Raw genomic sequence first — 12,512 nt, forward strand, 5'->3', positions numbered from 1 at the left:
GGCAAAGAGTTGGCAGACGGCAGATTACCAGATTCTGGTAGTGATTATCTCTATCAGATCTCACTTTTGCAAGTGGCCGTGAAGGGATTGACAACCCCTTTATCGCATTGGTTGCAATGTTCTTATTTGTTTGTGTAGGTACGAGGCGAGTTGCGTGTAACCTCCTACTGGATTGATACCTTGGTTCTAAAAAACTGAGGGAAATACTTACGCTGCTTTGCTGCATCACCCTTTCCTCTTCAAGGAAAAACCAACGCATGCTCAAGAGGTAGCAGACTTCAGATGGGATCGCGGAAGAACATAGACTTTCGGCAGCGAAATGATTGTTTCGGGTCTCGCTCTGGGGTTTTTGAAATATTTTGAAATTTATAGTGCTGAATTTAGGTCAAACGGAGCCACAAGGGGGCACGGTGTGCCTACTCCCCTAGGCGCGTCGTGCTGCCTTGTCATCTACTCATCTGGCTTCTGGACTCCCCCTGAAGCTTCCTTGTTCTCGTTTGGTCCAGAAAAAATCATCAAAAAATTTCGTCTTTTCAATCCCCTTGTACTCGTTAATTGTAAGCATTAATTTTGATAGTGGTAGATATATAAATTGTAAAAGAAAATAAAAGATAATAAATTACAGCGAGCATTTTAGGGTTTAAGAACATAGCAAGCTGTGGGTATACTAATTATTGTTGGGCAAATAATAGAAAAGCGAATAATTATGATGTTATTCATGACATAATCAGTACATAGGTATTACGTCCATGACAAGTAGACCGTTAAACTTAATAACACCTACTATTATTACTCCACTTCAAGAGCGCTTCTATGTTTGCCTCTCTACGTATTAAGTTCATAACAAACCGAGTAATCCTTGAAGCATGATGACATAACGTAGAAAAAAAATAAGACCAACTAATATGATAGAACCCCGCCGTTTTATCCTTAGTAGCAAGAATAAAAATACGTGCCTCGCTACCCTTCTGTCACGAGCCGAGGACACCACAAGATTGAACCTATTACTATGCACCATTTCCACTAAAGATCTACTCCCTCAGTCCCATAATATAAGAGCGTTTTTGACACTAGTGTAGTATAAAAACGCTCTTATGTTATGGGACAGAGGGGTAATCATCAACTTGGCCAAAGAAAACTCATAGATCGGAAAGCATTACATAGCTATAACAATCACACATAATAAAGTTCAGAATATTACTCAAATACTTCCAATGAATAAACTGATCATAAATCCCAATTCATCGAATCCCAACAAACGCATCGCAAAAGAAAATTACATCGAATAGAACTCCGAGGAGAACATTGTGTTGAAGATCAAAGAGAGAGAGAGAGAGAGAGAGAGAGAGCCATCTAGCTACTGCTATGGACTCGTCGGTCCTCTGGGGAACAACTCACACATCAACGAAGGTGCAACAAAGTTGATGTAGAGGCCCTCCATGATCGATTCCCCCTCCAGCAGAGTTGGCGAAGCCCTCGACTTCTTCCTGTAGCGCCCGTACGAGTCCGCCGGAGTTGGCGGAGCTCCCGCAAGCAATTCCTTGCGGAGGAGAAGTAAGGTGAGAGGGGTTTTCGGATGTGCGGGTGAGGGGGTTCGAGGTGAAGACGATTGTGGTACTTACGCGTGCTAAGAGATCCGGGATGAGGTTGCGGCTTTTAATGGTGGCTCCGAGCGCTGCGATTTTCGAGGAATTAAAACATTAAATGGGGGTTTTAATCTTTTGAAAGGATTTAATTTCCGCAAATCAGGGTTTTAATCTCCGCAATTTCCTCCAGTCCGGAGGGAAGAGATGGCTTTGTCATGGGGAACAATACGCTTACTGCGTCCAACAGACGCGCGCCGCATAGAGGTTCTTCCGACTGGGCTAGCCCAGCAGCACGCAGATAGCGAAAAAGCCGGAAAAAACACGCAAAGAGCAAAAATCAAGGAACATAAAAATTACGGACGTGACTAATCGAACCCCGGACCTTCGGGTTGTGAACTATAATAGCTAGCCAATGTACTAGACAACCTTCCTCCCACACAGAAGCAGCCGCGACAGATCTTAACTTTTTTTGGATAAATTCGACGTGATTGCATCTAGAAAGGTTATTTTTTTAACACGAACATTTTAAATTCTGTGAACAATTTTTTTAAAAATTGAAAACTTGATGAAAATGTGAACATTTTTCAGGAATCTCAAACAATTTTAAAAAACATGATTTTTTTGAACTGTTTCTTAAAACACAAACAATTTTTAAGCACTGACAAAAATTGGAAAAGGTGATCATTTTTTGGAATTGTGAACAATTTTTGTAAATGGAAACATGTTTTGAAACTCTAAACAAAAATTGAACTTGCAAACATTTTTTTGAAAGAACACGAACATCTTTATCAAAACACGAACAAATTTTGAAAAATGATATTTTATTGAGAAATAGAAAAATATTTTTGAAACATGAACACATGTTTGATTTCTGAATTTTTTTCAAATTTGTGAATATTTATTAAAAATGTGAACAAAATTTTAAATCCTGAATATTTTTCTGAAAAATGTGAACATTTTTTAATAAATGTTGACAAAATTAGAAAAACATGATTTTTTCCTTTAAAAAAATTCAAATCTTGAAAATTTATGAATTGATAAAAAATAAAAATAAACCGAAATAAATGAGAAGAAAAATAATAATGAAGAAACAGAAAAAATAAAGAACGAAAAAATAATAAAACAGAAAAGAGGAACCAAAACAGAACAAAACGGGTCAGGAACCATCTAGAAGGTTCCCAAAACCGGTAGAAATAGTGCAGAAAAGCTTACGCAAGGCTTGCTAATGAGCCGGTCCACTAGGTTTGCTGGCTCGCTAGTTCCTCCTGTTCGTTCGGTAGACAACTTTTCGCGGTGAGCGTCAATTAGGAAATTCAGTGTCCATGGCTGTTCTCTCTGAGGGGGAAGAAAAAGAGGGCCTGGGAATGGACCTTAGTGGAAGAATAGGCCCAACGGCAAATGAGAAAGGAAAAAAACGAAAAAGTAACTAGTGGGCTGTGCTGCTTCACTCACGAGCACTGGATAGAGAGAGAGACAGAGAGTGAGTGAGTGAGTGAGAGAGAGAGAGAGAGAGAGATGATGGGCTAAGCTCAGTAGTCTAGGTTTAGTTAACTATTTCCTTCGTGAGCATTTTTTATTTCAATTAGAAAATAAAGAAAATGTTCACATTAACATAATTATTATTTGCAGCCTAATAAAAAGAGTTTCAGAATTTAGTAGAGTAACTTTGTTGCATAAAATTGTTTGTAATAATACATTATGGGATTCATAATTTTCCCAACAAATTACTTAGGGTTTTATGAATACAAAAAATGAAAAAAATAAATATTACATATTTCCAATGATAGTTTTTAGAAGTCGTACTATCTCCTCTCATATATTATTTAAATGAGTTATTGTAAATAATTAAATAGCTCCAATGCAATTAACTACAATTTCAAAAGGAAATCCCCAAATGTCTAATATACTCCTTTATGAAGTATTTTTCCAACACACTTGAGACAGTCATTTTATTCTCACTCCATAATTTTTAATGTGGTTTCAAAATATTTCAAAAGGGTCAAAAAGAAATGAATGCCCTTTGAATTCCTGAATAAACTCTCCAACCATAGTTTTCTTTATTAGATGAATGATCAACTAACTTTTATGACATGATTTGAAAAGGTTTAAACAAGGACTCAATTTTTTAAAAAATTACCTGAAAACCAAAGCAATTCAATCGATATCATCTTATTAATTATTATTAACATTCCAAAATTTGAATTTTTTATTTGGGATATTATAGTGGGTTTATGCACGCCACTAATAGGTGGGTTACTAGTGACGTTTAAGTGACATGCCAGTAAAATACCTACTCCCTCCTTATCAAAAAATGTGATTATTGTTGTGTTGTATGTCACCAACATGCCACTAATAATCTTTCTGGCATTGTCATTTCAACATGCCACTAATTGTGTTGTATGTGGTGTTGTAGCACCATTAAATCGCAGCCATGAAAACGGGTCTAGACTCTTGAAATGCCATGCACCTTAGATTGTTCTTGACACACTGATTAAGTCTCTCTGATTGCCCATCTGAGTGCGGGTGATATTGCCCAGCATGGTTAAGTTAAATAAAGCTGGTTTTGAATGGACTAGTAGCCAACATAACTTTTGAAATTTTGAAAGTATTGTGATCACTTGGCTGCATGTGAGAGTTTATACGTGGGCGCCAGGAACCAAGCAAACGGTCTTCAAAACTGAGATTCGGATTCGTTCTTATTTTTTCTGTTAACAAACATCCAGTTGCTCAATCCTACAGTTGCTCAAATAAAGATGTACCAACTAACAGGGGTGGAGCCATGATTTGAACATGAGGGGGGCGAGAAACCAATGCTTAGAATGAAAGAAATATCATGACATATTAAGTCTCATAATAACGTTGAGGACAAAGCATAAGAAATATTCATAGACCTATAAAATGAAGTTACATATCTATTAGCTTAAACTCAGCTCTACGACCACCAGTGTCGAACAAATTGATTATCTCATCAGATGTGATCTTTGCAGCTATTTCCTTCCCAATATAGACGACCATGTAATGCCGAGGAAATTCATCTCCCATTCTGTTTCGAAGACGTGTCTTGACTAGTTTCATAGCTGAAAAAGCTCGCTCGGTTGTCGCGGTTGACACCGGAAGAGTAATGACCAACCGTAGTAATCTATCAACCATTGAGTACGTAGCAGCTTTACCTGTATTTAATAATCAAGCAGTCAAATAAGCAAAAGTTATGAACAACTGCAGTAGTCTATCAATCATTCAACCATTGAGTATGTAGCAACTTTACCTGTTTTAAATAATCCAATAGTCAAATCAGCAAGTGAGGGCGAACTCTTTAGCTCTGGATGGTTGCAAACATCAAGCTGGAAATGGGGAAGTTGAGACTCCAAATGAGCTCGTTCTTGACTAGAAAAGTCAGCATGATAAATTTTTTCCACTAGTGTGCATATATTAGACACATCAAACGAGTCATGCCGTGGATCCAAAGATGCACAAAGTGTCAAAAGCTCTGTGTTTTGAACACCGAAACGATCATTTAGCTCAACCAATTGCTGATCTATGGCAACATTGAACACATCTGCTTTGTAGTGATGTAATGTAGTAGTGTTATCATGTTTGTTGCGAGACTTTGTTACATCTACATACCTACAAATCACATCATATATTAGTAAATATGATAAATAATATTCTATATTATATGAACAAGAAAATATATGTTACCTGCTATTCAGATCAGGGATGTCAATCTCATGCTTCAAACAAAAAGATTGAACCTCCTGAAGAAGGGGATCCCAACCATCTTCTCTCAGCTTACCAAGTAGCACCTTTGTGGTTGAGACCAAATCTAATGCATTCAGAATATCTAGTGACTTCTTTTGGAGTGTTTGACATAAAACATCAGTGATTTTCATGATTTTCTCCATTAGATGTAAAATGAACACAAAATCAAATGACATAATTATTTTTAGGGCTCCTACGGCATCTCCTCTAGAATATTTCGAGGCTGCACGGTCATTTGCTATACTCCTTAGGACCTCAACTGGAGCGTCAAACATCTTCTGTAAACTCTGAATTGACTTGAAGTGGGAACTCCATCTAGTGTCACCAGGTCTTTGTAAAGTTCCTATCTGATTTTGCCCTTTTCCTGTATCGAGTTCTCCCAATTCAATTTCGCGTGCAATCCCCGCAGCTTTATTTGCTAACAAGTAACAACTCATCATTACGTTTAGTCGATGCGCTAACAACATTTATAATGAAATTTGCATTTTGGAAAAAGTTATGCACATCATGTACCTCCCTTGACGCGGCAACAAGCGCTAACTGTAACTGATGAGCCATGCAATGCACATAATATGCATAAGGGCAGTCATTCAGAATTAGATCCTTCAATCCATTCCATTCACCTCTCATATTACTTGCCCCATCATAGCCTTGTCCTCTAATGTCTTGGACATTCAAATTATTATCAGAAAGGACTTTGCAAATTGCCTTCTTGAGAGTCAAAGCAGTAGTGTCAGTGACATGAATTACATCAAGAAAACGCTCCTGTATGAACCCCTCGGTGCTCGGGAATCGAAGAACCAATGCCATTTGCTCTTTCTTTGATTCATCTCGTGCTTCGTCTACCATTATGCAGAACTTGCTAGTACCAATTTCATCTCTAATTTTTTCCTTAACTCTACTAGAAAGTAATGTGAGGATTTCTAGTTGCACTGTATGGGAGGTGTACTTCGCATTCCTTGGAGCATTTTCCAAAACAACCGCATTCACCTCTTTGCTATAAGAAGCCAAGAACCTCACCAGATGAAGAAAATTACCCTGATTACTTGATCCCGGAGATTTGTCATGGCCTCTATAAGCACAAGCTTGGAATGTTAACCATCTGATGAAATCAACAAGAAAAAAGGTCATAACTTGCTTTATTGTACATTATAAAATATTTGAATTCTCAAAACAGAAAAGTTTGCTTACTTGATGCAATCAATTGTAACTTTAAGCCTTAGCCTTGCATCTGCGACCTTTTTTGCACACACTTTCACCATTGACTTGTTGATGTGAGTCAAACTATTTTTTAGATTATCATGACACCGCTGAGAAAAGTTATGAGCGGAGTTGGAATCTTTGCCCATGTGAGTTAAGAAAGCACATTCGTTTCCATCATTCACCTTCTTCCAATTATTAAATCCCTTGACTGTGAATGCATCAGAGCCACACCTTCCACTTGGCCTTTTTGTGAAGAGAAAACAAGGTAGGCAGTACGCACGATGTGTTTCCATCGGATACTCAAGCCAAGGAAAAGAATTGAAATAACTGTATTGAAATCGACGACGATTTTTTCCTGGTTTATTATATGGATATTCTCTCATGTATGGTTGATAAGCTCCCTTCAAAATATAGAAGCGGCGTGCTTCTTCTTGCTCATCATGAGGTAGTTCCCAAATTTGCTAGCGCATATCGGGGTCCCTTACATATTTTGTGCTTTCAATTGTACCTTCTCCTGCTGCAACTTCTTCCGGTGCCACAACATGTTGCTCATCAGTTTGCATATCAACAGGAATATCATTTGTTTGGTTATCTGCAACAGGTTGCTCCTCAGATGGAATCACATTTTCGGCACCAGTAGTGTTGGAGCTTGAAGTTGACCCAACTGGCGTGAAAAAGGAATTTATCCCCCTAGTTGTTGGTGCTTTTCGCTTCCTCATTGACTACTATATAAAGGAAAACCATGATTAATAGATTAATTCACTATTCTGTAGACAACACTAACACACCAGATTAGGATAGTAGGATTTTAATTCATAATAACTGATAGCTACAAGTACGTAGTGGTACCTTCCTCTATCTGATCTTCCTTTCTCACTGCAAAACTCTGATGTAATGAAGCCTCTTTCTCTCCTCCGGTACTCCCTCCTTAGTCCTTACACACTGGACACACAGCGGACAAAGACGACAGATCAGCGCAGCCGATAGGGTAGGGGCGGCGGCGGCGTGGTGACTGGTGAGCGCCTTACCTGAGCGGGAGCGGCAGCCGGGCAGCCGGCGGCAGCGGCAAACAATGCCCTAGTGCAGGACACGATCAATGGATGGATTGATCGCATGGCCGCATGGATGGATTGACAATGAGTCAATGACATGGGTTATTGGGCTTTCGGTCTAGAATAGTTATTATATTAGTACTCATATGGGCTAATTTCTCTAAAATAATCTTATATGGGCTTCATGATGTGATTATCTCCGGCCAATTAGCGCATATACAGTATACTACTACCTACTAGAAATCGGTTTGGGGGGGGGGGGGGGGGGGGGTGTGTGTGGGGCGCCAACGTAGACCCCTGCTCGCCCCCCTGTCTCCGCCCCTGCCAACTAGTTTATGCAACTAATGTCGGCGGCACTCCTCGTTCGGCGCACTCTGCAGTGCATCGGGCTCTGAAAATGGTTGGATCTGCTCTGATCCATGAAACTGAAACGAACCAAGTAGATCCAAGTTGGAGTAGGACAAAAGGGGCCGGTGGCGTCGTGGTCTTCAACGTGGTGTGAGCGAGTAAACTGGCGGGAGGAACTAAACTAATCTTCGCATCAGATCTTGCGCTTTCAGCGGCCATGATAGAACTAAACTAATCTTCGCGTCAGATCTTGCGCTATCAGTGGGCACTCACTCGTTCCGTCAATGGCGGACAGATCGACTCTAGGCTACCATTTGGTTCGCCTAGTTGACCCTTATGTTGGATTTGAAGCACTTAGCTTGGATCATCCAGAGAGCAACACACGGACGTACAAGTGCAAGCTAACAAGCAAGCAAAGCTGATAGATTGATTGATTTTGCTGGGACGTACCTGCGCGTATGTGTAGCCGCGTAGACGCTCGTACACGAAGCTTGGCTCGTAACCTGGTGATCGAGAAAATTGACGGAGGAATTAGTTTGGCCGTGCGTAAAACTTGCATCTTTTCAGGGTTTTTTTCTCTAGTATATGTAAAGGTATACAGAGACTTTCTGCGTCTAACACGTAACCTAGTCGAAGATCCATAGTAGCTCTGCCGCCTCCCACTTAGGGCTCCTCCGGCTCCCGCACGCCGGCACCGCCGCTAGAAAACGGCTCTGTTTTTTTTATACACTAGTAGAATGCCCGTGCGTTGCCACAGGCCGATAAATGGATCTATCGCGAGCCCTTTAAATACAGTTGTTCAGTCGTTGTGTTATTACTTCGCTGTGTCGTCACCCCACTCCAAATCCACCTAGTGTTCCCTTCAAGTCTATCAAATTATTGAGTTCCATCATCCCTAACAAATGCACCAACAGATGAATACATGCTGTTTGGCTTCATATCTACATTGCCACCCAGCCCAAATTCGCACATGTTTTCTCCAAGTTCGCCAAATTGCCATAGGCATTTCCATCATCTCTAACTTTGAATGTCTTCCAACATTTGTGAGCCTGTCCCTCCTAAAAGTTCTGATAAATTAAACAATTCCATACAATTTAGAAAATGTTATACATAAAAAACCATCCCAAATTGCTGTCATTTTTCTTTTTTAAGCATTGCATGAGAGTTGACAGTTCCACTCCTACGAACCCTCCTACGTCAGGATTAAAATCACTCGTAGAAAGGAAAATAGCTAGAATAGTATCATATGCACATAATGATCAAGGTGTAGCACTTGTGTTGTCCAATTAGCTGTTATAAAAACAATTTGTTTTGGCTTTTGTCCACTACAAATCCCATGAACCAAGTTCTTCTCACTTGAATTGATGACTCATGCGGCATATTTCTATTCTATTATGCAAATGATTGCATGTATCATCGTCCCTCTATCAGGCTATTATGAAACCACTTCATGACAGAGCATCCAGTCCTTGCTCTATGCACTCCCCTATTTCTCTCACATGCTCGTGTTCCATGCCCTCCCCTATAATGCTAAATTGTTTCAGAAAAAACTGAATCAATATCATCACATGCGCATATTTTGCTATCTCAACCATTTAAAATCCCTTAAATGATTCTCATATGTCTATTACAGCCTAGGTTGCCCTAGGAATGTACCCTGCATTTTACATATTGTTTCACATCACACGCTTCCAACCACGATGAGATATATTGATTTTGAAACATGAATGTACGACATAATGATTTGCACAAACACAATACACTCACATATGTAGTTTGTAAGAATGTTCTAACATGCATGGGAAATAATAATATGTAATATGGTTCATCTCCGATATTTAGAAGGTAGAAAGACAAATTGCTTGACCCATTTTTGAAGCGTTCCCAAGCCAACCATCGCCATGCTGACGGTGCTTGTTCTGTCTGCACCGGAACGCTCACGCAGGCCATCCTCGTGGTCCTCCCAGCAGCTGGCACGCGATCTCCACACCAATCCCATCACCTCCGTCATCTCCACTCCACCATGTCTTTTGCCTGATCTCTCACCGACCACGTGAACCTCCCCGACAGTCTCCGGCAACCGTAGATCAATGTATTACATAATCTTGAGCATTAGGAGATGTGTGTAGTGATTTTCAGAAGTAATCGCTTGTTTGTCCTTTTTGGAATACAAGTTAGTAATGGACAATGCAAAAAAAAAGAACACCATGTCATTCGGAATATGCTATTTTGCAGTGTTGTTGGTTTAGGTAAACTGAGATACTTTGATATGAAAGAGTCTAAAATACAGATCTCAAAAGGCCTGGAATTTATAAGACCAGATGATGCAGCAGATACGAAAGAGTCCAACATACATATCTCAAAATGGCTGGAAGTTATAACCCCATAACAGATACTGATGAACGGAAATAGCGCGTTGGAGATGTATCAGAATATATAGGACTATGACCAGGTGATTCCACTTTGCCAAGAGTGGCATCCACCGTAAAAGGTGAGCTGGAAAGTAAAAAAATACTGAGCTATATGCAACGTTTTCTCATCACCCATCATCTTCGTTGGGAATAATAAGATGTTGCATACTTTGAGCCTTGAAGGATAGTAAAGAACTTTTCCTTCTCAGGAGCATGCATACTTTGAGCCTTGAAGGATACATTTGTTCTTGTACTTCACTGCATGAAATGTATTGAGTACATTGACATATATCATGCATGCTTTGCACCTATAGTTTTGATTTACCCACCTGATCCATTGTCTGAAGAATGTTATATGGCTATATAGACTTCATTGGAGAGAATACATTATGCAATTTTCACGTCTCAATGTTAAATAATCATGTAAAAGGAAAGAGAATAAAAGTAAAAGTGAGTCTAATGATAGAAATGAGTAAGAAAATGAAAAGTTGAAAATAAAGTATCTTAGGGCATGTCCAATGTTGTCTGCTAAAACGGACAAACTATTGAGTGCTCATATTTATGTTTTCGTAGCCTGCAGATGGACGAATTTGGCATAAAAATATAAATATGAACCAACATTATGAAAGCATATCACGGGTGTAGTTATTGTTGCAACTCTTGTTCTCTTATTCCATCTTTCTGCAGTTTTATTAGCCTTTGAATACACCCGTGTTAACCTTATCTGTGTGATGGGCGGCACATTAATATTTTGTCAAGAGAAGTCTACCTAGATTTGTTTGCTAAAGCCACTGCTCGATGTCCACTATTCGATAGAAATGTTGAATTAAACACTTAGAATTAATCTTTCAAATTGATTATAAAGTAGAGATAGTATGTACTCTATAACTAAGGGAATTTAAGACAAGTACTTGCTTGACAATGAAGGAAGACTTGCTAGTTTTGTAAAACCTATTCAACCCTGATATCACTGTTATATGTTTTTATTTCTCCAAGACCGCGGAGTTATTCTGCATAAGGGAAATAAATAACATAGTGATACATGTTTTTCTTGCCTTAACCCAATAAGGTGTAGTAAACATAAATATGACCAATCAGAATAATAAGGGGATAAAAAGGATGCCAAGAAATTAACCATCAAGCATAAGAAGCAATATATTATCAATATGACAAAAGAGTCACTACAAATTCAATTAAAATCCTTTTTTAAATACGGATTTCCACCAGGTTCAGAAATCAAGTAGAAAACAACAGTTCAGTGCATGTCAAGGAGTGTTACAGGCCAGACATTATATTATCATCTCATATTACACATTTCAAAATATACTTTGTGGCACATATTGAACTACATACTTCTTGTTTATTTCATCTCACCTATTTTTACATCTAACAGTAGGATTTTCTAGATCAACTCCCCGTAAAGACCTGCGTCGAGGGAGGAGGACCTCTACCTACTACACAACGCTGAGCATGTCGTTGGCAAGACAAGGAGAAGAGGGAAAGCTAGGTTGGCTGGGGAAGTGAAGGAGATGCAATGTTGTGATGGTACCGGCTTGCTGCCCATGGTGGCGAAAGTCATCGAAGCGTAGGTGGGGAATGGTGGGTCATGCCCGTGGGGAACGGTGGAGCGCATCTCATCACATCTAGAAGATATGAGAAAGCCATGCGCGTGAGCCCCATGTCCTACGTGGCGAATGCGACGCGCATGGTGTGCGAGCATGACCGGCCGAAATCTTAGCCGGTCAGGCGTCACAAGTCATTTACCTAGAAAGTTTTGATTGTTTTCTTTTTTCAAATCCTTACTTTTTTACGAATCTAAGCAAATTGGATTGGACAACGCCGCACACTCACTACACTCACTCTCAGTTGCGTGATCTCAAGAGTTAATATTCTAGAGAAATCTTGGTTGTAGTAGATGACTGATTAGAAAACAACTATTCATAAATTAGTGCATGTTGTTTTGGTATGATTATGTATGTACATCCGCAGGTGCAAATGCAAACAACAAATGTGCATGCAAAAGTAATAATTCAGACGAACACACATATGCACAGAAATAAAAGATACCACCTCACCTTGAGAAAACCCATGAGTGAACGGACATTGTCGTGCGACAACATTACTGATCCTCACATACTTCATCCCTCATCGCC

The 12,512-nt window shown here is 39.5% G+C and overlaps 1 protein-coding gene across 1 annotated transcript; it reads right to left on the minus strand.

Annotated features, from left to right (window-relative positions):
* Nucleotides 1-4,490: 4,490 nt before the first annotated feature.
* Nucleotides 4,491-7,663, minus strand: LOC141041450 (uncharacterized). The gene is made up of 8 exons (XM_073507601.1): nt 7,577-7,663; nt 7,057-7,270; nt 6,537-6,756; nt 5,981-6,447; nt 5,859-5,891; nt 5,286-5,763; nt 4,852-5,210; nt 4,491-4,756 (listed from the first exon to the last, which is right to left on the minus strand). Exons 1-8 carry the CDS (start codon nt 7,661-7,663, stop codon nt 4,491-4,493), a joined length of 2,124 nt encoding a protein of 707 aa, XP_073363702.1.
* Nucleotides 7,664-12,512: the final 4,849 nt, after the last annotated feature.

The sequence above is a fragment of the Aegilops tauschii genome, chromosome 2 (genome assembly GCF_002575655.3).
Source record: "Aegilops tauschii subsp. strangulata cultivar AL8/78 chromosome 2, Aet v6.0, whole genome shotgun sequence".
Lineage (NCBI taxonomy): Eukaryota > Viridiplantae > Streptophyta > Magnoliopsida > Poales > Poaceae > Aegilops > Aegilops tauschii.

Bases quoted from the DNA above. Each gene is read 5' to 3' on its own strand.
- LOC141041450 (XM_073507601.1), bottom strand. From the start codon at position 7,663: ATGCGATCAATCCATCCATTGATCGTGTCCTGCACTAGGGCATTGTTT. The intron at 6,757-7,056 runs GTACAATTGAAA...ATGCATTCACAG, and splicing joins AGAAGTTGCAGCAGGAGAAG to TCAAGGGATTTAATAATTGG. The intron at 5,764-5,858 runs GTACATGATGTG...GTTACTTGTTAG, and splicing joins TTGTTGCCGCGTCAAGGGAG to CAAATAAAGCTGCGGGGATT.